Raw genomic sequence first — 27,316 nt, 5'->3', positions numbered from 1 at the left:
TAGGGAAAAAGCCCTTTGCAGACCGGCACAACAGTTGCGGCTTTGAGTGCTCATGCTCCCGAGTCCCCCTGGTTTTGCACCGGAAGTGGGATATGCACCTCAACTGACAGTGTTTTATGGTGAACACAGCAAGTGTGGCCCAGGTAACAATACTCAATAGCATGAAACTGAACACTGAGGGTAAGCTGACAGTTCAGGTACATAAAACACGGTGAGACAGTTAATCCATTTTTAGGGACTGAGGGAAACTATTCAAGCAGGAGCCGATCCACATGGAAAACCACTTACCCAGGATTTGCTCGCTCCTTCACTCTGATCCAAGGCACCAGGAAGTGAATAATATTTTATATAAACACTGAGTTCTCACACAAAATCACATAACAACATTGAATTCTCAAAGGACTTTTTAAAAGTGCATTTATAGACTAAATGAAGGAAATATTTCAGAGGAAGTGCTCAGGGTAAAAAAGCATTAAGTGCAGCTTTAAAGGATTTTTATTAGAAATTTCAACTTTGATACATATAGGTATTTGAGGAGTATTACGAAGATCAATACATGTTGAATAATATATAATGAATTATATATAATGAATATATATTGAATAATATATAATGAATATATATTGAATAATATATTTTATGATGTACAATATATCTTGAAATATATAAGTCTAGCTTCAGGGAGCATAACTTAGATAGGAAGGAAATTCTAAAAGTATAAATCAGAAAAGAAAAAAATAGGTAAGAGTAAGCAATAATTTTCAACAGATTAAGATGTGGTATAAGTGGGAAAATATTAAGTGTGGAAGATCTGGTAGATTCTGTTGTATTTAACACTGGATTAAATATATTCTGGAACATATTTTAGAAGTGTAAATCATGTATAAATGCATGATTTACGGTGGTCTTATAAATGACCATTGAGAGCCATCAAAAGTATTCAAATCAGCCAAAAAAAAATTATACGTTTACAAACAAGTTTGGTTGATTTTTACTCTTACCTTGACCTAGTCTGCAAGAAACGTTTAACTTCAACTTTAATTTAATTAATTAATTTTTAAAGAATTTTAAAATTCAATGCTGACATTACAATGTCTTAGGGGAGTTTCGGTTGAACGTGCCATGCATGACAGACCACCTCCACCCCAATCTTTTGCCTTATGGGATCAGGTATGCGTCATGAGAGTGAAACAAACACTCTCGTTTACCTGAGACAGTGACTGTCGGAGCCGTGCCATCTGCGTGCTGTGGCCTTTATTGTGATCCTGCTCAGAAACCATCTGCTTAAGCTTCTCCTTCTCTATAGCTATGCTATTAAATGCAGACTTCAAAAGAGAATGCACTGGGTGGGGGAAAAAGTGAGAAACAAAGATTAAATGGATCCAGAAAGAATATACAAAATTACAAATTCCTCAGCACTTTAACTCATGCATAGACATTATCTGGAAGGATTATATTACAGTCTAGTTAAAAGTCAGCCTTACAATGGAATCTTCCAAAATACCTATACACAAAACGAATACAGTGATGGTAATTAATCAGAGTGAAAATGCGCGCATTTCATACCAGAAACGACTTAGATGCAGGATATAAAATATTGATATCAATTCTTAAATATCAACATTTAGAAAATTAATCTATCATTCCTAGAAGGAAAAGGCAACAGGTTTTACACTGTCATGGTTGATAAGAATATATGAACAGTTCTGTGTACAATGAATTCTCATGCAAATCATTTAGAACTATTCAAATATTATTTCCCCAAAGCAGGTACCCAAAAAGAGCATTTTATAAATCCTGCCAAAATAAAACAGGAAGCTGATCTAGAAGTCCTGACTAGTTCTCTTTGAGGTAGGAAATGATTTGGTCTTGAGAATAGCACTTGAATTACTTTCTCAGCCAGGAACATCTTAATGTAAGCAGTGCGTTCAAAGAGTAAAACTTCCAGGTTTGAGATGAATAAGTTCTGGAATTCTAATGTACAGTTTGATGACTATAGTTAATAATACTGTATTATATATTTCAAAGTTAAGAGAGTGGATCTTAAATGTTTTCACCACAAAAAAGAAATGGTAATTATGTGACAGGATGGACATGTTAGCTGATGCTATGATGGTAATCATTTTGTAATATTTAAGTGTATCAAATCAACAGGCACACCTTAAACTTATGAAATGTTATATGTTAATCATATCTTAATAAAGCTACAAAAAAACAAAATAAAAGCAACAATAAAAACAACACCCCCCCCCTTTTCTGTATACCTAATAACATACATTGGTAGAATCTGAGGTAGTCTTTAAGTTTGAAATACAGGAAGTTTGGATTTCCAACTCCTATCTTTATGATAACAGTTTCTATAATATGCAAAGTCTTCTAAAAGAGGGATTTCCATATTTGAGAAGTTATTTTTAAGAAGTGGAAAATTTTAGCAAAAAACACTGGCTTGAATGAAGAGGGGAAAAATGATGAGATCACAAGGGACTCACAATCTATTGATTTATATGCCACATTCTAGTCATCATCAATTTAAAGGTAATAACTTGATAGTTGGAGTACATTAACCCCACTGGCAGTTCTAAAAGCTGACTCTCATACATTTCAAAATCCATAATTCTTTCTAAAGAGTTCGCTCAGTAGTCATAGAAAAGCCCTTTTTTTCTAGCATAGTTGGAAAGAAAATATGTTGTTTCAACAGAGGCTTTAAAATCCTGTTGAAACATGGATTTCCTGAAAACCTCAGGATTGCAACCAAATACACAAAGCTTTCCTGGGGCTACTTTCGAATTTACTCATCTCCCTTTAGAGGCTGTGCTATATGTACTTAATTCACACATTTGTTGTCTCATTCTGCCTGCTCCTACAACCATCCCCTTGTTCCCTTGCCGTTAGAAGTAAAAGTTACTGGCCATAATCCTATGCTGTTATATAAAGAAAATAACACTGCTCTAATCTAATGACATAATTAGCATCTGGCTAAGAAATGTAACAAAAATGTATCAGGAGTAAAATAGCAGGTGAAAGAAAGTTGGCCTTTCAGACTCTCAACTGAGAAATCTACAGAGAAAGAAGGGTGGGGTGGGGGAGAAGATTTAGCTTAATTGTTTATGAGTATAGAATTAAAGAAATATCTGATAAGTACATCTTTGATGATGGCTTGAGAGTATGAAATTTTGTTGACTTCAACATTCCTAGAGATGTTCTCAGTGTGTGCCCCTTCTTTTCCTGAGCCACCAGGTTCTTGAGCATTATGGGGGCACAGGAGATGTTCCATTTAGCACACATTTTCAGGAATATCTTATCACCTATTACCAACAGGCTCAGGGTAAATTAATGTGATTCATTCACAATAAGATGTAAATGGCTGAAAACCACAGCATGTATATCTTTCTTCAAGAGATTATGCATTTTCAAAGACAACACCTGGGAAGGTAGTATCTTAAGTCAAAAAATGAATTTCAGCAACTGAAATTTAAATGCTATAGCAAAAGTGGGGGGTGGTAATTTGGAACCCAGGCTCTTGGTAAACATAGACAGGACTGATCAGTCTACCTACAAGCTACTACCTGCCTCTTATTTATTAGACCCTGTCTCTGTGGCTGATAACACATGAACTTACACAACATGCCTTATTGAAAATTTAATATGAAAAAAGGGACTCCCAGGTGGGCTCAATTGCCCCTCCCCTCAAATCTGACCTAGCCCATGAAGCTCTGGCCAGTAGAGACCAGCAGGAGATGCTGTGCCAACTGAACAGGACTGGCAGCTTCCATCTCAGTGTATTCCACTCCCTTGGAGCCCTGAGCTGTCACGGAGAGCGAGAGGGACACGGTTGTGTGTGACCCTGCAGCCATCCCACCAACATGCCAGGAATATGGATGAAACCACCTTGGATCTTTCAGCCCAGCCCAGCCTCTGGCCGAATATCACCGAGCCCAGGCCGTGCCACACGGCACAGAACTGCCTACCTGAGCCTGAGCTACGATCAATAAGTGTTATTTAATAAAGGAAAAAGAACGACTGCTAAGGATAGCCCACAAGTCTGTATTAAATGAGAACTAAACGACACTGAAAAAGAGATGTTGAGTCGTAGTGTGTGCTGGCCTGCCTAGGATAACTCTTGGTGTCTTTCCCCCTTTCTCTCCGCAGCTTATGACACTTTCTTTCTCCGTTCAAAACTGTGAACCAAGAGGCAGGCATCACACCCCACTGCATTTTTGTATCTAGAACTCCGATCAATATATACACTGCTTAGTCCTTTCTACCATGACCACCTGGACAAGAATGAAAGAGTAAACGGCAACCTCTCACCAAAGAAGAGAACGTCTCTAAAGGACACGTTGTATTTGCCCTTACCTTTCTGTGCAATTAGACAAAATTCTTCCTGAAGCTTTGTATAATCCGTTGAACTTTCCAGAGGGTCGGTGAGGTGGCTAGGGGGAGTCTGAAATTCGATATCTGCACAAAGGTTGGGGTTGGAGGAGTGCAAGCGGACTGGTGACATGGTAGCACTGAAAGGGACCTGAAAAGGGACAGCACAAATTAGGAAAGAGCAACAGGACATCAGTCCACATTCTCATACATAGGAAAGATGGCGTCCCTTCTTCAAAATACTAGGTCCCTTTGGAATGACACGCCCAGAGACACTCAGTACTCGTTTAGTTGGCAGGTGGTTGGGGTGGGAAGAAGTCTCAGTTCTGAGAGTAGATCGAGTACTGCTGTGGGCTCACTGGCTTTTCCCTGTTACAGCGAGAGATGACTATAGAACGACAGGAAGGAAAGGCAGAATCCCAGATAAGCTCCAGCTCTGAACCCACAGTTGGATCTAAAAAATCACTGGCAGGAAACAGTAGTTGGAACTCTCACAAAGTCTGGGTACTCGTGTCAGAGGACTTTTTATGCTCACTTGTTTCTGAGCCTGGAGCAGGAGATTACGGAACAGGTAAAAAAAATTCAAGAAAGATTTACTTGCTCCGTGGCCATTGGATAAAACATGAACAAGTTTAACAGTAAACATAATCATGGCTTAAAGAGACTCAATTAAATTTGAAATTGATTTATTAAAATATATTTGTAAATGAAATATACATGATATAAATTACTGTCATTTACCTTTGTATGTTACATAAAACACTGTTACACATACAAACACGGCTTATGAAATGGCCAATATTGAAAAGCACTAAGTAAAAAAAGTCATATTACTATAGATTTTCCCAAATGGCTAGAGGTATTTTCTTGCCTGCACTGGATCTGGGCTAGTATTGTGATGGGTGGAGACAAAGCACCGTTCCCTCTCCTTCTAGAAGGTTATACCTGACCATTATAAATGGCATCAGACAAACATTCTTGGAAAATGAGAATACCAATTCCTGTTGTAAATCAGATTACCAGTAACTTCCCCTAATTCTTACTGCACAGATGTTCATTCAGTTATCTTCAAGAATCTCTCTTAGACTTCCTCCATAAGCTGAATTTTATATAAATTAAGGGGTAATTCACACCTTCTAGCTAGCAGGAAATACACTTGTCTGATGTAGATGTATATCAGAAACACTTCCTTTTTTTCCCCCCTATTTTGACAGAGCTTTAAACTTCCTGACAGAAGAAGAGAGAGCAAGTGGAGGAGGGGTGAGGAGGGAGGGAGAGGGAGATAGAAAGAGACAGGGAGAGAGAGAGAGAGAGAGAGAGATAGAACAGGAAAAAGGAGCATGTACTTGTGTACTGAGGATACACAGGATAGATGGAGGAGATGGAGAGAGCTGGCTGACAAATCTAGGCTGAACAGCAGTTTATGGACCTGGGTAAGGGCAGGTGAGACTGGAGGGGGCCCTTTGGACATAGCTTTGTCACAGCAGTGGCAAGGAGTTATTATCTCAAAAGATATCCAAGATTTGCTGGGCAAGGCAGTGAGCATGAAGCTTTTCTACTTAAATTCAGCTAAGCTAAGCATGCTACTATATGATAGTATTCTGGAAGCATCTGGTGTCTGGAATTATCAAGTAAGTCTATTTGGTCCTCCACAGGGACCTTGGCTACACTGAACTGGGACATGTCAACAACTTGTTTATCTCATCAGGATCAGATTTTTTGGCTATTCTAGAAAAGAGACGCAAAAGTGGCAGAGAAACCATTTGAGAAAACAAAGTCCTTGGGCTCAATAATGTGCTAGAATCCTGTCCAGGTAACTCTGTGGTAATAATGACTGAGGTCTTTTGGGGATGCCTATAAAGGATGTGGAAGAATATTTGAGGATAGACAAAGGGAATTTCTGACCTTAACTGTGGTGATGCTAAATCTAGACAGAGCAGTGAGCCCTTAGCCTTTTGGGAGGGACACAGAGAATCCATGGGAAGGTTGTTGGAGATTAGGAAGTCATGGGGGGAAACTGTGACTTGAGGAAATGGGTATATCAGGGAGTGTGCAGATTTAAGGATTTGATACAGTTTTCAGACACAAAAAATTAGAAGAGCATAAAAAGAAAGGGTGGGTGTGTGGTGATGGGGAATGTAATGTGTTGAGGATCATGGAAGAGGGTTTTGCCTGCACTCAGGTGCCCTCAACACTCCAAGGACTGGCATGAAGTAGGAGAGGAGGCAGGGAGGCTGGGGAGGCCACGATGCAGTAGAGGCCCAGACATTCCAGTAAGCACCCAGACTTGTCCCTGAGATAATGGCCTGTCTATTAAAAGTTGGATTTGGATGCTGAGAAGAAAAACACATGTTACACATTTATTTTCTGAACATAATGAAGTTGAAATTGGCAATTAAAACAGTAAAACTGATCTTGTATATAACCCACAGGGAAAGGACTTGGAATGCTCCACTCAAACTGCACTCAGTTCCCTGGGCAATTGAACCCAGTTTTTATATACTTCTGACTGAAAATGTCTATATTGCTACCATTTTTGCTAAAGGAAGTATATGAAATGGGACATTTTAATTGAAGAATTCATGAAATGAAATTAAGAATATAAATTGAGAAGTATTAATCTAACTCTAATTGAACGCCTCTTCAGCATTCAGTTAGAGTTATTTACTCAGTTTTTAAAAGTTCATCAATTTGGGTATGATGGGATTCAAAAATTTAAGGGATAGCTAGGTCTTCTGTCAGTGATGGCTTAGGTGGGAGCTGTCTACAGGTCTCACTGTTTGCACTTGAGAATCCTGAATGTTGGATGCAGCCTTTACACCCTGCTCAGGAATGAAGTCCAAGGCTTCCCTGAAATCCTGTGCCAGGGAGGAAGCCTGATCTTGGAATATTCTGGTACTAATAACTGCAGTTTGGAATGGGGATGTTAGGAGGTGCTTTTAACACCTGTCTACAAAGAAGTTATAAGAGAAAAATGGATCAACATTGGAACTGTGGCACTGAAATTTAGCAATGGGGGGATGGGTTGGCCCAGTTATGGGTATTAAAGAGGGCACGTATTGCAATGAGCACTGGGTGTTATACACAAACAATGAATCATGGAACACTACATCAAAAACTAATGATGTACTGTATGGTGACTAACATAACATAATAAAAAAAGAAAAAAGAAAAAAGAAAAAAAACATGAATGAGAAAGGGACACAGAAAAGCAGGTCTAAGAGAGATACTAAGCATATACTAACATATGGAGCCAATTTGAAAAGTCTCCTGCTGTAATTCCTCTGCGTTATGTGTACAGGGATCCTCGTGTAGAGAACTGATTGCACAGGGACCCTTGGTGTTCTTCTGTGGGGGAGGGGCCAGTGTGTCTCTTTTTCCAACCGCCTATTCTGTTGGGTCTGGCTGATGTTGCAAGTGAGCCATTTTGGGTTCTAGTGCTCAGAATCGAAAAAAATAAATCTCTGAAACATCTCCTTTGGGTGCATTTTTCTTTGGGAGCAATCTCAGCTGCCCCAGATATTTGAGTCGGTCTCCTCCTCACTGGAGGAAAATAAGTAACTAGGAGTCATTTGCAATAATTCTAGGTAAAAGGCACCGAGCTGGATAGGATAGGCTCAAAATGTATGGGAAACTTAGTGTTGGGAAGAAGGAAGGCAGGGGATTAAGAGGAACACTGCACCAGGAGAAATAGGGGGGCTGAGTCACCAGTGTCAGGTCACTTGAGATGTGAATGAGGGGTGAGGGGGCCGAGGGGGCAAGCTGAAGTTCCTGCTAGATGGTGTCATGCTTTGCTATGGAGTTAAAGGTATAAATCCTAAAGGGTTTAGAGTAACTATTCCCTCTAGTTATTTATGAATACATTACTAGATGTTGCCAACTTTCCTCATTAGATGCTTGGAATTATTGGAAGTTATTCTTAACTTCTGTGATCACTGCTACCCTGGGAGATGGGCGTTAATACTCTCCTCTTTTAAAAGCTTTTTCTTTTCTACTTTCCATTAAAAAAAATATATACATATATATAAACCCATTCTATTCAAATAGTTTCTAATCCCAGTTTTATTATATTCACTCTATGTATCTGCAATTAAAAAATGAACACAGTAGAAACACAATCGCTTCCCTGCATGCCTTCTCAGAAGTACATTATTTAAGGAAACATAGGTATTTTAACAAAATGACTGACCTTTCCTTTCCATACTGAGATACTGTTCTTTGATAATCATCTGGATTTCTGAATTTTATCAATGAAAGGTTAAGAACTACTTAACTAATTTTACATGTATCTATTGGCATGACCAGTTACCATGTCAGTGTCATACATTACACGTACATGCATAAGAGAAACACTAATCATGATACCAATTTCATGAATTTGTTCAAATGTTCATAAAACTGTGAGTTTAAGAATCAATTCCCTTAATAAACTCCAAGTCACTGGTTCATTTCATAATCAAAAGCAATTTTCTCTCTCTCAAAAAAATCCAGCTAAGCAGCGAGATATAAAGCTAGGGCCAGTTATTAATCAAAAGTAGAAAACCAACAATCCTCTCATGAGTATCCATTCTCTTACAATGAAACCAAAACCTTTTCGTATTTTTCAGCAATTCTAGTCTTCAAGTATATTCCACCAGTAGCAAGAGCAAGACTATTGTTAATTCAGAAAATACTAATAGCCAAAAAAACTAACATCCATGATTGCTATGAACTTAGTATTCTGTATTTTAAAAAGTTGACAGGATGTCATGATTAAGCAAGTATTATGATTTGCTTTTATCCAGCAAAGGGTTCTTGCATTTACACATTCTATTTCCTATTCTGCATGCACCGTTCACTATTCTAAACAGCTTCTACTCAATTTAAAATTTTAGTTATTTGTCTTATCTGTTTCAATACTTGCCCTACCCTCCTAATAAACCTTAGCTATATATTAAACACCATTTAACTTGGTGGTTTTCTCCTTTCCACACTACCTATTTTCTGACTTTCAGCTCAATATTCTTTCCAGAAAATTTTTCCCTTGCTAGGTGTAATTTGGGTAGCCATTTAGAGATGACATCAAAATTCACCTTTTCTTACCCTCTCTTTTCTTTATTCTCACATCCTTTTCAAATAATCACAATACTACAAAAAAAGCACAATTTTTGTCTGTAGTAACATGACTTTTCTTAGAAAAACAGAAATCAGTTAGCAGAGGTCCCAATATCAGTATGACCAAAAAAAAAATTTTATATATATATATATATATATATATATATATATATATATATATATATATGTAATTTTAGGAAATTCCACACCATAGGGAGCCGTACTCAATTTTGCCACCTTGCATTTACATTATTTCTTACACTGACAGAAGAACTGGGTTAGGGGGTCATTTTCCATTGCAAACACGAATACCCGTGTGCGACACCTGCCATGCAGAGACAGCCAGAGAACATGCGAAAGCTATGCCAGAAAGGGAGGGGGCCACAGTCAACGCCACTGCACACAAACAGCACACGGGAACAGGGGAGGCGCCACTTGGACCCAGTTGCTCATTCTTATTAAATGTCCACTTGAGAATGAAATCCACTCACTGTTGTAGCCACTGCTGCCGCTAGCCTCTGCCGGCGCCGAGTGGTGCTGAACTGGCCCTTCACAGATGGCCCTTCCTGACAGTGAATGAGAGAAGAGGAGGGAGGAGAGGAGCAGGGGCGGGGGAGGGGGAGGACAGGATGCGGGAGGACAAAAGATAATCAGACAAGGGAAAGGGAGAGTTTTTAAGTGGAGTTGACTTTTCCCTAAATCACAGCATTGAAAAGTGCTCGAAGGGGCATTCACGCTGGGAGAGAAGCTCATTGTCCTCATTGCAGAACCCCCAGACACTTACGTCTAGTTGCTGAATATGACCCCACCCCAAAAGGAGATGGGAAGTCATGAATTGATGAATAATAGCTTGTGATCTTAAAGTAAAATAAAGGTGCATATCGTTTTCTTCATGTTATATGAAATCAAAGGCATTCAATCAATGGAAGCAAAGATAAAAGTAAGTTCGGGAAAAAACGATTAAATAATGTGCAAAGGCTAAAACAAACAAGTTGTAATGGGAGTCTCCCGTTAGCCAGGCAGAATTTTTTTCTTTCTTGCTGAGAGGAAAAGTACAGGGGGAAGGGTACCAGGAATCTTCAACGTCCCATTTATTTACCTGCTAGAAAGCTCTCTGGGATTCAACATTAGGAATGGTGTTGGGATTTTCAGGTTGGAGAATTTTCCAAGGAGGAAGCCAGTCCGCATAGCATAGGGGAAAAGCATTCAGTGTCCTCAGTGTGCTGGGACAATGCCTGCAAAACTCAGCTAGGGAACCCTGAAGGCAGAGGCTTCACAGAATGATGTGCACCTACGCATAAACCAGCAGGGAAGCCGAGAGCTTTCTTTTTTGTCTCTTTTTGGTGGACGGGATCATGGGATAATGATATTTCCTTCTAACTACTCAAGTTTACGTCTGTCCATGTGACAGACCCTCGCTCTTTGTGGTTGTGAACGGTAAGTTCAAATCCAATGAACTGAGATGTACATAGGGTCACCTCACAGTGGAGATTAAGCAAAAGCAGCATGACTGCTTTAGTCTTTTTGGAACAACAGAAAAATATTTTAAATTCTTATAACTCCAATTCTCTTCAAAGTTTCCCCATTACATTCACATTTTTCTTCCATGTTCATAAGTCTTCTGCATGCATTATATGTTTATTGTACACACACACATTTATACAATGTGTTTTCTACAAAAAGTTTTCTATACAAAATCCCTTCATGCTTAATGCAGTAAGTTAAAGGAGAAAGAACTTATTTTTGCCCTTCAGTATAATTTGAGCATCTGTGAGATCTAGAACAGCTACACATGAATGATATCTGACCATGTATCTGCTATTCCCTGCTTTCTGCTATTGCTCATTCTCTCCAACAACTAGGGCTCTAGTATTAATTGTGCTATTAGTCTTGTAGGAAACCTAGTAGCTCTCTCATTCATGGCAACCCTTTCCACAATCATTCCCTTCTTGCCCTCCTTTACCTCATTGGAAACACAGTCCAATGGTTACTGTGTAATGATGATAATGAGATTGTTATTAGAACCAGAAATTTGAAGTTTGGGAGAAAGTCCTTTTTTTCTAAAAGGTACTCTCCAGAGAGCTTTCTAGGACAAATGCCTTCAATGAATTACACAAAGGATTTCTGAAGCTAGTTTCTCAACGGTTTCTAGTAGGAATATGACCATGCGGCTCTAAAATGTAACCTTCATATTCAAATCAATAGCACAATCTAACCGATGTTAAGAATAAGATACCAAGCATATAGAATAACATGATCTTCATTTCTATTCTCCTGAGGTCAATTTTTTAAAGGACCCATTTTATAATTATTTCAAAATAACAACTACTGCAGAATGCCAGATGCACAGTTCAGTGAAACGGTATCAGTAAGAACAGGAACACGAATCACCACGACCACCACAGGACAGTCTGGGTGCCTCCACAAATGACTGGCGGAACTCCAAGTTACCAACAACAGAAGGGATGAACCATGAGCCCGCTCACTACAACGCCTCTCAAATTGGCCACAACAGTGACGGTAGAGAAGGTGGCTCAAGCAGTGAGACGATTACGGGCTCAAAACAAATACTTGGCGCCCTCTGATGGGGTTCCAATGGTCAAGGAGGGAAAAACCCGGGTATTAGGGTGGGAGAATGGAGGAGGTAGGTTTAATCCACTAAATAAAAATAAATGCTATGCCTTTCTGTAAGGAAAATAATAATGAGTAAAGACATTTATATTGGCCATAGGCATCCCTGGCTGATTGTATGGATCCCCAGCCAAGTGTGCACGTTGAAGAAACTTCCAAGTAACTTCCCAGTGATAAAGAATGAGCATCTTAAGGGCTCTGAGAAGGCCTGTTGGTTTGGGTGAGCAGAAAAGGTGCAGGGATAGTACCAAATTCTGCAGGATTCACCCTACAATACCTTTTGTTTTACCAGTCTAAGTGGAAGCAGGGTTTCTCTGGGAGTAATAAATAGTTCACCGCCACCCCCAAGTCTATTGATTTCCACTTGGAGGTAGAACTAAATCTCTCTCGCAAAAGTTTAAAGTTTTCTTTGAGTGTGGGGAATAGGTGATTTCAATTTCCCTCAAAAATAATTAAACTAGAATCACAAGGGCCATATTGTTACTCTTTGGCAAAAAAAAAAAGCACAAAACAGCATCAATAAAAATTTAAAAACAAACTACCCAAATATGTGGCAAAAGTATGAATGAAAAATATTTTCCTGTTTTTTGAACAATTTCTTCTGATGACTCAAAAAAATCTTCATAAACCTTCTCATATAGAAAAGCAAGCCTATGACTAGAAGGGCTATTCTAGCTGCATTCTGTTTCCTCTGGAAAAAAAATGAAGCGATATGAGGGCCACGGTGGGCCTTGTAGCCCCAGCAGGCCGGCCAGGGGCACGGTGCTCACATTTTCTGAGGAGAAACCAAACTGTTCGAGACAACAGCTGTGAATGGCAATCTGTTCAGGGTCATACCTTAGAAAAACGAGACTGAAAGAATATCTGTCTACAAATGTATATGTTCTTATGACGTTGGCTGCCTTCAATTATTTTTATAATGTTTTTTTTTCTTGGCTATGATAACCATAGATATCATGTTTTAAAAAGCCCCACAAAACTAGACAATCACATGCCCAAAACAAATGAAATGGCCCAAAGCACTTTTAGGTAAATTTTTTGTGAAGTCATTTGGCACATTTATCTCTGTAGTATTAATGTTCTGAATAGAAGAGAACACACAAAAACATAGCTACTGAAAAAACACTATAAATTGTGTTCATAGAATGTAGACATCCTAACCAGAAAAACATAAATCTTTAGCTCTTATGAAATTTATTTTCAAATATATCAGGTTAGCAAGCAAAGCAACAAGGAGTTTGTTATTTACACATTCAGAATTACAACACAAAGAATATCAGTGCAATCAGAATGAAGGAGTTCTTATTCAGAGAACATTGAAGAATTCTGGAAAATAGTTACTTTTACCTTTGTATTAGAATATAAATTGATTTATAGTGTAATAAAAAGAAAAGCAAAATCCTAAGTTTGATTTTGATTGTGCAGGGCAAGAGTTTTTCTTTTTAATAATATATAGCTAGGATCAGAATCGTAAACATTCTTGTTTAAAGATCTGAAAGTAATATGATTTATGGCATAAGAGGTTTCAGGCACTTACCATATTTCATGTCATTGCAATGCACTAACAACCTAAGATGCTCTTACTCTAAAAATTTAAAACTACTCATTTCAAATAAATAACTTATTTAAAATAAATTTCAAGTAAATTTATCATGAGTCATTAAGACTTTCATAATTCAGATTTTAAAAGTGATCCTTGATGGCCAAATTATATCTATTTTTGAAGAATCACAGAATTTTACAATTGAAAGGGAATTCAGAGATCATTAAATTAATTCCATGACTTTACCCAGGAGCAAATGGAAGCCTAGAAAATTTAACAGAAATGCACAAGATTATACTGCCAGGAAATCACAGTTGATTAGCCTAGAACCTGAGTTTGCTGACTCCGCATCTTTTGCAGCTCTCATGTCTTTTTATTGATATATAAAATTTTGAACAAAGCTACTACAGAAAAGGATCTTTTAAGATCTAGTACATATAAATGAGTGCTCATTACAACACACTGGATTTTTAGCCTGATTTTTAAGCTAATTTTTTGTTAAATTATATTTTAACAGTTCAACGGTGGTAAGTGAGAATGAAAATGCTACTTTGTAGCTATATTAAATAATTTTAACCTTTCTTTTAAATTATTTTTACTTATTCCAGAGGAAGAAGAGTAGATTCCCCCCGAATTTAGATAGTACAACTCAGTCTGTAAAACACAGGCTTTAAAGCAGGTCAGCTGCTTTAGACTCCTTAACCTCCACCAACTGATATATAAAGACTAATATCTTAAAAGCATATAAAACTATGAATGAAGGGAAAAAGTCTGTACCTGCAGTTGTATTTTTGTATCTTTGCTGACACTTTTTGTTCTCCATCTTCTTGTGACCCGCTTGTCTTTCTTTGAAATATCTACACAGTTAGCCTACATTACACAAATAGTTAAAAGCAACAAAGTATTATTAAGTTCACACACACGTTAGGGATATAGACAAAAAGCACAGCAAGTTAGTAAAGAGTCGTCGTTAGCCGCCTAAAGCACACCAGCCGGGAGGGAAAGTCGTATTTGATGCACAGTGGGCATCAAAAGCAGAAATAAGAACTCAGTCATAAAATATATTTGTCTGCTATACAAAAGGAAAACAGGATTAGAGATTTTTAGCATTCTTTTTTCCTACATAAAAAGATGACAGTGGGGCTCCTAGGTGGCTCAGTGGGTGGAGCGGCTGACTCTTGATTTCAGCTCAGGTCATGATCTCAGGGTCGTGAGATCCAGCCCCAGGGACAGGCTCCATGCTCCATGCACAGCTTGGGATTCTCTCTCTCCTCCTACATCTGCCCCTCCCCCCACTCGCATGTGTGTGTGCGTGCGCGCGCGCGTGTGTGTGTGCGCGGCTCTCTCAAACAAATCTTTAAAAAAAAAAGATGGCAGTAATTCTGAGAGTATCTAAGTTATATCTTCAAAGTATCTATCTATCTATCTATCTATCTATCTATCTATCTATCTATATCTAAGTTATATCTTCAGAGCTATCATTTCTAATGCAATACAAACATGGAAGAATAATTCAGATATTTATTTCTATTAGTTTACACTTAAATGTAAAATATTTCAAAATAGACATCTTAACACAACGACACCAAGAATTCAAAAATATTAAGAAAAACTCCAGAATATAAACTAATCTGTGTTGTAGTTATTTCCCTTTAAATGCTACCTTATATATTCATAAAACAATCCAGTAAAAATTCTGCATTAATGTCTTAACGTCCTCTCGGTAATGTTTACCTGCATGTCAGTAAAGTTAGGTGCTGATTGAGTTCTCTGAAGTATTTCCAAATTTTGCAGGAGTTTGCTAAGTTCCACAAGGTTTGACTGGCAGTGTGCAAGGTCTAAGAAAAATCAGAAAGAAAAATAGGTTAGAACTGGGCAGGGACAGGCAGTGATGATAATAAAAGACAGTCAATCCCAATTATGGCAAGTATGATTAGGTATATCCATGTTTATATAATGGTGGTACTGGCAAATGAAACAAAACAGACCCTTCTCTGGTTTACAACCTTAAAAGCATTGATTATTTAATGAGTTGAAAGCCTACTTACAAATTAACAGCTAGCTATTACAATCTCAGTGACATTGTGCATTCTCGCTTTCCTGTTCTGGTGGCCCTTGGCACATAGAAACCACACTCAAGGGAACTTCAGTAGTTTTATGGTTTTATTCTTAGGAACCTGTCCACCTACTCCTAAAATAGTTTACAAGGTGGCTGCTTAGAATTTGGATGGAGTCAAAGTCAAGTTCAGAAAAATAAGATGGATTGCAAAGTCAGATAGACACATTTATCTATGATTTCAATCACTAACAATGTTGCAATGAATGATTTCTTTAAAATTTATGAGGGATGGGGTGCCTGGGTGGCTCAGTCATTAAGCGTCTGCCTTCAGCTCAGGTCATGATCCCAGGGTCCTGGGATCGAGCCCTTGAGTCAGGCTTCCTGCTCAGTGGGGAGCCTGCTTCTCCCGCTCCCTCTGCCCCTCCCCCCCACTTGTGCAGTCCCGCGCACCCACGTGCTCTCTCTCTCAAATAAATAAATAAAATCTTTAAAAAAAAAATCTATGAGGGATGTTCTACTAAACACAACCAAAGATTCTCAGAGTTATGTTCCCTGGCCCAGCAGGATCAGAGTCACCTGGGCATGAAACATATCCTGTTTGAATTGTTTCATGAAGAAATGGCTTTTAATTTTATTTTTAATTTTTAGCTGTATTTGAACAAAAGAGAATTTTTAAAGATTTGTATAATAAAATATCACTCTTAAAAACTGACTTAGTAAATGAAAATTAAATATAGTCAAGAATATTGAGTTAGTAGTATCACTCACACAATTATCAAATATTTAGAACATGCCAGTAGTCATGTGATTACTTTTGCATGTGTATTGTTTATAAAGAGACTGCAGTAGGGCACGTCTATAAATCTGTTATATAATAAGGTGGTTATAATATGTGGTGAGTTGGTGAAAATTTCATTTATATTATTTCTGTTTCTCATTAAATCTCAAGGATCTGAATTTTTACAGATACAGTATAGGCAGCAAAATATGGCCAGGGGCTCCTGGGTGGCGCAGTTGGTTAAGTGGGGCCGACTCTTGGTTTTGGCTCAGGTCATGATCTCAGGGACCTGGGATCGAGCCCCACGTCAGGCTCCGTGCTCAGCGGGGAGTCTGCTTTTGGATTCTCTCTCTCCCTCTCCTTCTGCCCCTCCCCCTGCTCATGCTATCTCTCTCTCAAATCAATCAATCAATCTTTAAATATGGCTAAAGATAAGCTGGGCCAAATAACATAGGTAGTTCCATCTCGGGGATTTTTGACTTTTTGACTTTTTCGTTGGATATAAAAACAGAGGAGTAACTCCTACAAGGGTCGTTCCAGGACTGCCAATCACTGCATACTCTATGGAGAACAGGGTAGCAGCAATTTTAGGGCCAGGCCATATCCAGGTCCCCCCTCTTCTCTACAGCATCTGCCTCAGGATGGAGTCCGGGTGGGCTGTTCAAGCGCTACTGCTGTTCTTCTAAGAACTGTTGGCCGTCAGTGGCCATTCCTTCAGAGAGGAACCCAATGGAGGTGGGAGGAGAGTCCTGATGAAGACAGCCCTGCCACTACCCCCTCCACCTTCAGGGGAGGCCATGCCCTTGTGCCCCCATCCTCTTCCCTAAGAAAACAAAGTCAAGTGGCTCAGGAGGGTAGAAAATACAGAGGATGAAAGGAAAGTTAGGAGGGAAGAAAGTAGTACAAAGAAGGAAGGAGGGTTAGAGGGAAGAGGAGGAGGGACATGGGCTAGCTAGAAAGGGCCTACCTTTTAATTTGCATATTATTATTATTATTATTTTAGAGAGAGACAGCAGGTGCATGCATGATTGGGGGAGGGGGAGGTGCAGGGGGAAAGGGGGAAAGAGAATCTTAAGCAGGCTCCACACCTGACCTCTGAGATCATGACCTGAGCCAAAATCAAGTCAGCCACTTAGCCCAAGAGCCTTGCAGATGCCCCTTAATTTGCATTTTAAAGAACAAAACTGTATCATAAGTACCATGCTAATAGGGACATTATTTCACATTACCCATGCATCAAGGCTTCTATCTAGTGACTATTACATTCATGCTTCCTAGTAAGTGTGACTAACGTACACAAACGGTGTACCCAGGTAGCACAGCAATCTGGAAACGAGGCTTCAAACCATCACAATAGTATCCACCCTTTCCCTAACAGAATGGAAAGAGAACATCGTAAATGAACTTGTTCAAGAGCAAAAGACCTAAAGTTAAGAGTCAGGAGACAAGCACTGACTTTACATTTCCTGGTGACAGTAGTATATGCCTCTCTTAACTTCCCAGCTTAGAGTAGCAACTGAGATGGTAGATGAGGAAATTCTGTGAGTAGGGGTCGTACCATGTGTAATCACGCTGCTAGGGCCTTCCCTCGGAGCAAGCCACACCCGTCCCCACCACTTCTATTGCTTGAAACGTGGAAGAGATGAAATCCTTGGCAGGACTTCACTGCCTGCCTAAGTGTCTAGATGTACATAAGGATTATAAAGATTTGCCAAAGGCAACAAAAATATCTTTAAAAAAAAGAAATCTCTAGAATTTCTTTAAATTAAGATGAAATCTAGTTTTAGAGATGGGGAAAAAGGAAAAACTATGCCAAGAAAAAACTGCTGAGATAGTTCAGAATGGTGAACAGTTAAAAACAAATCTAACAATTTACTTTTTTTCCCATCACGCCCTATCTTGTTCCAGAAAGAAATGAGTCGTCCATAACAATTTACTTTTTTTCCCATCACGCCCTATCTTGTTCCAGAAAGAAACGAGTCGTCCAACTGTGGAATGGTTAAATAAATTAAGGTATATCCAAAGTTATCCATTTATTATTTCATTTAGGTACCATTGATGGAAGATGCTGTGTACCCAGGTTAATTCTAAGTACAGGGATTATCACAACCAAGTAAGATTCATGGAATTTACATCCTGGAAAAAAAATGCAAACATTTTGTATGTTAAACAATCATGTATCCATCTTCAAAGTGGCATACACAATACTAATTTAACATTTTGTCTCCATGGGAGCCAAGCAATTCCCTTGCATACTTGAGAAGATCTGGACTGATGTAAGTTCAGATCTATGAATGGTTCGCCACCTTGGGTATTAAAACTATAAATCAGATATGCTATGAGTTCAAGAAGATGCTACATGATGAACTTCTGAAATACAAACCTCAATAGTGGGGACTCTCTATACAATGATCAGGAGACACCAAAGAAAAGGGTCATGGGAGTCTGGAAAATAGAGTTATCATGGTTTGAAGTCATCAGAGCACACTCAAAGGAGAGAGTAAAATCTTTTCTGGGTCTGGAGGATTGATGGAAAGGATTCAGCAAAAGAGAAAGGTGGAGAAGGGCAGAGAGGGAAAGAACCACCTGTGCCAAAGCACAGACAAGGGGATATGCAAGGATGTTCAGGAAACAGCAAATACGTTCAGTGGGGCCAACGGAAAGCAAGGTTGAAAGGGCAGGTGGGGCCCGAAAGCTGAAAGGCGGATGTTGAGTGCCGGGCTAAGTAGTCTGGGCTAAAGCCGCAGAGCCCACGGAGAACCATGTGAAGGGAATTTTGCATAAAAGCTACTTAAGGAAATACCAGTCTTAAGGAAATATCAGTGGACAAAGAGCTGGCTTTGGGGTTAGTCAAACATCTCCCCCAGGGCGGCTGTGCAATCCTGGGCACATTCCTTACCCTGCACGCATTTTGCTTTCCTCATCTGCAAAGTGGGGAGGAGTAATGCCTACGTCTGGTGGCCGAGTGCAGCGTCCTGCTAATTGCTGGCCCAGAGCTGCCCACACAGTCAAGAACAGCAATGCCCCACGAGCCTGTGAGAGATGGAGCAGCAAAGCAAGAGATTGAGGATGAGAATGCCAGCCGGAGGCTGCTGACCCACCAGAGCCTGGGTCTGATTGGGTGGCAGACACTCGAGAGGAAGGGCAGATGAGGGTGGGGGTGTTTTCGGAAAAATAACAGAACTCTGTCGCGGCTAGATGAACAACAGCGTGGCGGGGAGGGGGGGGTTAAAGATCCTCTGAGGTCTCAGGGGTGGTCAGGACAGCAGCAGTGACAAAAACAGGGAAACCTCGCAGCTGGGGCCACTTCAGGGAGGAGACGGGCTGGTTTCAGGCAGGCCGAGGAGGGGGCGCGCCAGAGAGTACAGACCGACAGGGCCAACAGCAAGAAGAGGCGGTGGGGAGGCTGCCCAGGCTGCACGTGGAGCTGAGATTTAGACAGCTTTCAGCCTTTCTGTGAGGAATACGGGGCATATACTCTGGAGCCAGACTGCCCACACTTGAACCCCAGGTCCACTGCTGCTAGCTGGGTGAACTTGGGTCGGAGCAAGTTGATTTCCCTGTACCTAAGTTTTCTCACCTGTAAAATGGCTTTGAGAGGACTGAATGAGTTGCTGAATATGAGACACCCACAAGAGTTCCTGTCGCAGAGTGCCCGATGCCTATTAGCCGCCGCTGCCCCCGCCCGCCCCGTCATCTCCATCACTGCTGTATCATCAAACAGAGATTTTCTGAGTTGGAACTACGACCACACCTGTCATCTCCGAAGCACAGAGCACAGTCATTAGAATCTAGTTGGCCTGGGTTAGCCCTCCAGCTCTGCCAAGTATTTGCTGTGTAACATGAGCTAGTTATTTGACTAAGTATTGGTCTGCCTGTCTTTAAAAATAGGGTTCATAATCCTGTCTGGTGCTCCTGTGAAGATCTACAGAGAACCATACATGTAAAGCGCTCAGTTCAATGCCTGGCGCATAACGAGCACACAGTCAACTATAGTCACTGTTATGGAAGCTGAAGGCGGAAGACTCAAGCTTGATCATCCCCACAGCCAAGGCGACCAGATGCAAATCCAATGAAACGGGGGGAGCAGCTGGAGAAAAAAGGAAAACTTCATGGGGCCTAAGGGAGAAGTCTCATTCGACAAGGGGCCCCAGGGCAGGTCAGAGGATGAGGTCTGAGGACCGAGTGGAAATCGGACAGCGCCTTGCTACCAAGAATGCCTTTTTCATAGAGCGGAAAGGGCAAACATCAAATTATGGAGAGCAGCTGGAGTCTAGGACCAGAAGTGAATGAAAGAGAGAGGCTGTCCCCGGGCGAAGGGGGTAATTATTGCACTAAATGCTGAAGGAGATGGGAAGGCAGGACGGAGGACACGGGTAGAGCAGTCAGGATGGGGAGAAGAAGGAGCACCCCCCGAGACAGGACAGCAGGCACAAGGGATGGGCCACAGAGTAGTCTGAAGCACACGGAGACAAAAGCCACCCTCGCTCCCCCACCAGCCAGGGGCGCCAACGTCTCTTCATTTGGGCCAGAAGAATGGATTTTGTCCCGGTGTGTGGTCCCAAACCTGCTCCATGCCGCGAGTGTGTGAACGGCAGCAGAAGTCAGAGGACAGGCTGAACTGTCGAGGACTGCTGCTGGGGTGAAACTGCGGCATTTCAGGAAAGCGAGGCCCAGCTTCTTTCCCCAACCCGAAGTTCACGTACTCGAATGTCTGCGTGTTGTGTGAACACGTTCAAGTAAAACCCTTTTAATGGAATGGCAGCTTTATGGATAGAACATCCCTCTTAAAATCATATTTTCACACAAAGATTGAGTTTGGGACGTGGCAAGGACTAAGCAAAATGCTGTAGACTTTGAGTTCATGCACATGCAGAGCAAAAAAAAAATATTTTTTGTGGTTGGGATCAACATGTATTGCCCAATTTCAATGTTTCTTTTATTTATTTATTAAAGTTTTATTTATTTGAGAGAGTGAGAGAAAGAGAGAGAGAGAGAGAGAGAGAGAGAAGCATACAAGCAGGGGCAGAGGGAGAGGGAGAAGAAGACTGCCCCGCTGAGCAGAGAGCCCGATGTGGGACTCGATCCCAGGACCCCGGGACCATGACCTGAGCCAAAGGCAGACACTTAACCGACTGAGCCACCCAGGTGCCCCGCAATTTCAATTTTTTAAACTAAGGACATAAGAAAATACTCTAACATCTACTTTCACCATCATCTCATAAAGGAAAAAAAATTTAATAAAAATAAGTTAGGCCCAATATCTTCACAAAATAACTTAAAAAATTAAATCAATGTAGCATTATTAAATACTTGCTATGCTATCCTTGTTTTCTCAGTTTTGAAGGTCAAAGGAAAACTAGCTCCTAGAATGGACATGGTCCGTGGCCGTTTGGACCAAAATGCTCGGGCTAATTATGAGGGAGCAGCAAAGTTTCTAGAGAGTAAGAGGCTCAGCGAGGGCAGGGTGAGGACATTGTGTCTAAGTTCAGAATATTTAACAACGGACACAGAGTGCAACACCAGTAACAGGGAACTGTGGAGAGCAGGTGCCACATCATTGTGCGGCTTATTGTGGGCCATCAGGAGACACACACTTATTCAAGGGCAAGATGAAGCAGCAGGAGAGGCAGCTGGAGAAGGGACCCGGCAACAGTGGAGATCCAGGGTTGGGGCGCTCTGGGGGCTGCGCTTGGCCTTGAGATCCCCCGCCCGCAGGGCCTGGGAGGTGGGGGGCTCATGAAGAAAGAAGGGAGCAGGTGGTGAGGTGAGCCGGCAGGGAAGAAGGGGGTGCAGGGCAGGGGAAGGGTGGAAGCAGCCGCAGCAGGGGTGAGGGTGCGGGAGAAGGCATAGGTAGGAGGCAGCTGGGGTCACGGGAAGGGGCAGGGTCTGGTGTGGAACAATAAGAAGAAGGAAAGATAGAGGCAATCGAGGAGGCTGGAGGGGGCGAGGTGCAGCGGCCACGATTCACTGCTCTCCTTTCTGTTTCGTCCGTCGGCTTCTCCTGGGAGCCCAGCGGGGGCGAGAACTAACCTTCGGCACATCTGTCCATTTCTTCCGAGTCCTGTAACCAGGCTGCCACTTTGCTCTGGCCCGTCGTGCAGGTTGCGGGGAGGCTGTTGCTGCACGGCAAAGGGGACTGCCACGGAAAGCTGTTTGGTGGCACCTACAATGAACAAAGAGGAGTGTACGGGTGAGCAGAAACAGTATATTTAAGTGAGTTTTAAAATTTTTATTAAAAAGTGACATCAGAAAAGAGAGGAAGAAAGGGCACACTCGAAATACAAAAGAAGCCTCTAGGCTAAACTTGTCCATGCTCAGCGAAGCCCAAGTTCATAAGAATAACACTCATTAAGCGGCTATCTCCACCATGCAAGGAAGGGGACAACACTCAAGTATGGGATAGCTCATACTCTTAAGGGCCTGCCAGCTCAAGGGGTTTAAGTTGCTCAGCGGTTGTATCTGACATAGGGTCCTTATGCTACTTTTAACTCATGATTGAAGGCCTTTCCTTCCCAAAAGCTCTCTGTTCCCTTACCGTCAGCTCAAGGCCTCGTCAGCCACATGTGATTCCTAAATACGTTACCCACCATCAAGCAACCTTGCAATGCTTTAAATGCATATTAAAAATTGTAATATATAAAAAGGCATTCTCAGCAAATTATTATTACCCACAGCTGATAGACTTTCCAGTAAAGGGAATTTATGTGAAATAAAGTTGCAGGAGGTAAGGAGATAATGCAGTGAGTTCAGTGAACACTTAGTTGAAAGAGCAGAAGCTTACTTCTGAAAAAGCTGAAACAACTTTAAAACTCCATATTTGGCTTTCATATTCAATTATAATTGATCGTGTCTATTCTAAATCATCACGAAGCGAATGATACACATATTTAGCAAACCCAGACTTATTTATTACCCATGCAAGGCCACAAACCAATTAGCATTCAGGAGTCTCATAATTTCATACTTAGAATGCAAGGCAAGGGATAAAAAGCTCTCTTCACTCTTCATTGCATTTTGCGAAATGTAATGGAAATCTTTCACCAAGTTTGATCTTAGAGGTGTGTCATTCATAACTACAGCAATAGATCTTCTACAAAAACCAGAGTTGAAGGGCTTTCTTATTCCAAGGCAAACAGTGGGGAGGAATTGGTTTCAGTTCTCCATTCTCTTTGGCTATCACCCAAGTTATTTAATAAATAACACAAGGGATGAAAATAATATATCTTTTATCAATAGTCTATGCCCAAGATGCAGGCAGAAGCAGAACCAAAGGATGAAACATTCCTATTTTTAAAATATCCATCTGGGATATATTTCTTGTTTAGCTGGGACGAATCCTGGGATTCATTCTATTCTGTGGCGAGAACACAAGGGGCCCAGAGAAACCAGAGGACGATCTTAGTCATCTTGTGTTGGGTCCCTCAGTAAGTGCCCTATTTCCTACCCTCTGGCCTCCTGGTTCCTCCTTTTTCACTTCAGAACTGGTTAGTATTAGGGCTAAACCAATACCCTGTTCCTAGGAGGAGGATGTTGGTTGAACAATCCTTGGCAAGCCTATAACCAGAATGAAATAAGGTTTGAGAGCCTTGCAAAATACAATTAATGGGATTTAACAAAAATTACTTAAGTAACTTCCATTGAAATACTAAATAGTAAATACAGTAGTATTTCATTTAATCTGATTTGACTTATCTTGCAGATTCCATGAGGTTTTTCAATGTTATGCTAAGGAAACTTGGAAATATATATATCCCTAAGTAAGAAAACAGAGATAAGCAGAATCTTCACAGAAAGGTTATTAAACCCATCTCCTGATGGCAGCCAGTTATTCACAGATGTCTGTGTTCTCAATGTGTCAGGTGCCAAGTGGGAGCTTGGGGAACACCCCTGGGCACCGCAATGTGGCTATGGTTTGGAAAACTTAATTACTGAAACAACAGTCCCCCTGCCTCTTGTCTTCACCTTGGTTTTTAACAGGCAACACCTCTAGCTTTTTAGCCACATAAAAAAATGAACTCTTAATACAGCCCAAAGAACAACTTCAGCCTCCCTTAATCTGGGACCTGGTATAATGGGAAGGGCATGGATTTTGGAAACAGAGAGATGAGGATTCAGATTCTGGCTTGGCTGTTTAATGGCCATGTCACTTCTGAAAACATTTTTTTTTTTTTTACTATCTCTGAGCTTGGGCTATATTAAAGATTAGAGATGAGTGAATGTCAAATGCTTAACACAGTGCCTAGTCATTTAAATGGTCTACTATGTATATTATGGTCACATTCTCTAGCCAATTTACCTTAACTTCATGGGGAAATTCAATGGTCTCTCTCTGGGTCATGTATATATTATAGTTCAAGGCAAGGAAGCAAGTTTCATTTTTAAAACTTTGTGGTCTTACTATTACGACCCAGGAAGATACCAATTTCTAGGTGCTGCTTAGCCAAATGTTCACTCTACATCCTAATATCCCTACAAAGTCATATAAAATTAGGATGTAGTCCATTCATAGGAAGGAAAAGTAACTGTTAATTCTCTTGGTGATCCACATTTCTACCTAATCTATACTTGTGATTAACTCTGATGCCCAATGTCACTGCTGTCTTGAGGGCATACCTTCCCAAGCAATTTCTGGGCTGATTTTCATATAACAAAGTCATACCTTTCCATCCACAACAGAAACGTTAGCAGCTGGTGAGGATTCAGCTGTGGAGGTTGAAGGAAATATGTGAAAACTAGCATCTCTCGGTGACCTGACAATTTCATTTTGCCGATATAATCGGTGATGACGCAGTTTGGAGACCCATGCATCAAACCAGTCCTGGGATTTCACCTAAAACAAAGAACAAGAGGAGATCCTAAGGGTGAAACCCATCTCTGGTTTACCACTGACACAGGCAAGTGAATTCCCCTGATAGTGGCAGAGAAACTGTTCTCTATTCTCAAACTATTGAAAAATGACTTTACCTTCAAATGATAGATGTGCTCTTCTGTGTCAAGGTCTATTCTCCGAGCTTTCTTTTTAATTGACATGACCGAGAGTCCGACATCGATGCTTCCATGGACCTTCCCCTTTTGAATCTGAAGTCAGAAGACTAGTAAATAGGCTAGAAGGATATAGGATTTTCTGTGTTTCTGTACTGAAGTGAGTGTAATGTAATCTTTACTTTATCTATGAGAGATGGACTACCACACCTCCTTTACAAAGAGAATATGATTAAGGTCCTTAATCTGAGGACAGCTGAATTTGCTGTGACTTCCCACCAATTTCAATAAATAAGACTATTCATTTCTTTTTTTTTTTTTTAAGTTTACTTGTTTTTAGGAATCTTTACACCCAATGTGGGGCTTGAACTCATGACCCCAAGATCAAGAGTCACTTGCCCTACCAACTGAGCCAGCCAGGTGCCCCAAGACTATTCGTTTCTTAGTCCTGTTTCTGGCATAATTTATAATTCTAGATTGCACAGCTTATATCCCAAAAAAAGATATGTTTAGTGGTTCCTAAAATAACTACGGTCAATCTTTGACCCACAACCCAGAACATCCCCCAAGTAATCAGCCAGAAGCCAGCTGCTGAGGCCAAGCTGGGCAGCGGGGACTGAGAGCACAGAGTAACCAGTGCTTCCTCTGCTTGCCCTTGTCTGATCAAGGACACACCGCTGATTCAATGAAAGAGGTGGGGACAAAACGGAAACCTGAGTTATTTCCCTCTGCCACACTGACAAGGCAGGTGGCATCTTCCAATTTTACATGCAAACAACTACTTCTTCAAGAAAAATAATTTGTAATCATGTTAGTGAGTTAGGATTCCCAAAAGAAAAGGATGCATGAAACAGAAATGAAGTTCATAAATTTTAAAAGGATATAGATAAGAACGAAGGTTGATTTCAATCTCAAAAAAAAAAACCACATAAAGCATAGCTTATTGAGAGATGCAGGAAAAAAAAGTCTATTTGGGTTTTCTCTCCAAGACAGAAGGGGTCATTTTATTAGTGTATCACTTGTAGGTTTAACCTTCTGTTCTTAACATCCATCACAATCGCTAAATTAAATCTTCATGCTCCAGTTAGAGATTTTTATGCTAGCGTGAGCATAAGCATAAAACACACCTTGCCCGGAACATGGAAGTCTGGTAGCTTGTTACATCTTACAGGCACACAAATGCACAAAGCTGGTAACTACGTCACAAGGCTTGCACAACAGTGGTGTTTACCACTTTAAAACCATCTTTGAAACATGTCCTGCGTGCTACTTACATCAAGTGGTGCCTTTGAATACTTTAACATTCCATTATCCAGGACAAAAAAACGCTGCAAGAACCAAACAAACCCCAGTTACCATGTGCATTTTGGATTACATAAAACATTCACAAGTGTGCGTCTAACGTCGCTTGGTATTTAGCAATCGGTATTCAGATATTTGAATTCAGTGCACCTGGTCATCAACAGTCACGTTAAATGGTCAGGAAATCTGAGCTTGAATTCCATTTCAACAGCCTACTAGCGTTCTTTTACACACAATCCAATGGGAATGCAATCTTTCACCATCCTTTTCCCTGTAGGGAGTGGGGTTGGTATCCACAGCCAGGACTTTCTGAATCAACCACACTGGGGTGTTTTTGAAAGTAAGAAATGAGAACAACTCAGTTGAGGTCACAGTGATTCTGTGAGGAGCTTCTCTAGAGGGACTTTTTCACCCTGAATGTAAACTCCTACATTTCCCTGGATACCATGGAAAATGCATGAAAATGCTCAAGTCTGTTACAGGAGTCAGTGAACTATACCTATGAATAATGAATTATCTGGGAAGTTTAAGAAGGAGCTTTACCAATATACTT

The 27,316-nt window shown here is 40.6% G+C and overlaps 1 protein-coding gene across 5 annotated transcripts in view; it reads right to left on the bottom strand.

Annotated features, from left to right (window-relative positions):
- OSBPL6 (oxysterol binding protein like 6) overlaps positions 1-27,316 on the bottom strand; it is a 201,215-nt gene that overhangs the window by 29,989 nt on the left and 143,910 nt on the right. For 2 of the 5 annotated variants that reach the window (XM_036099142.2, XM_036099143.2), the window contains 10 exons: positions 26,736-26,789; positions 25,444-25,557; positions 25,139-25,309; positions 22,510-22,642; positions 15,374-15,477; positions 14,417-14,509; positions 9,957-10,031; positions 4,357-4,522; positions 1,209-1,342; positions 289-312 (listed from right to left, as the gene is read on the bottom strand). In XM_036099142.2, the coding sequence (XP_035955035.1) occupies positions 289-312; positions 1,209-1,342; positions 4,357-4,522; positions 9,957-10,031; positions 14,417-14,509; positions 15,374-15,477; positions 22,510-22,642; positions 25,139-25,309; positions 25,444-25,557; positions 26,736-26,789 (1,068 nt within the window). The remainder of the gene's footprint in view (positions 1-288; positions 313-1,208; positions 1,343-4,356; positions 4,523-9,956; positions 10,032-14,416; positions 14,510-15,373; positions 15,478-22,509; positions 22,643-25,138; positions 25,310-25,443; positions 25,558-26,735; positions 26,790-27,316) is intronic. The other 3 variants (XM_036099144.2, XM_036099150.2, XM_036099154.2) reach the window with 2 other exon arrangements.

Source organism: Halichoerus grypus, chromosome 4 (genome assembly GCF_964656455.1).
Source record: "Halichoerus grypus chromosome 4, mHalGry1.hap1.1, whole genome shotgun sequence".
Classification (NCBI taxonomy): Eukaryota; Metazoa; Chordata; class Mammalia; order Carnivora; family Phocidae; genus Halichoerus; species Halichoerus grypus.
Note: the sequence above shows the minus strand (reverse complement) of the source record. Positions and strands in the feature narration are given on the sequence as shown.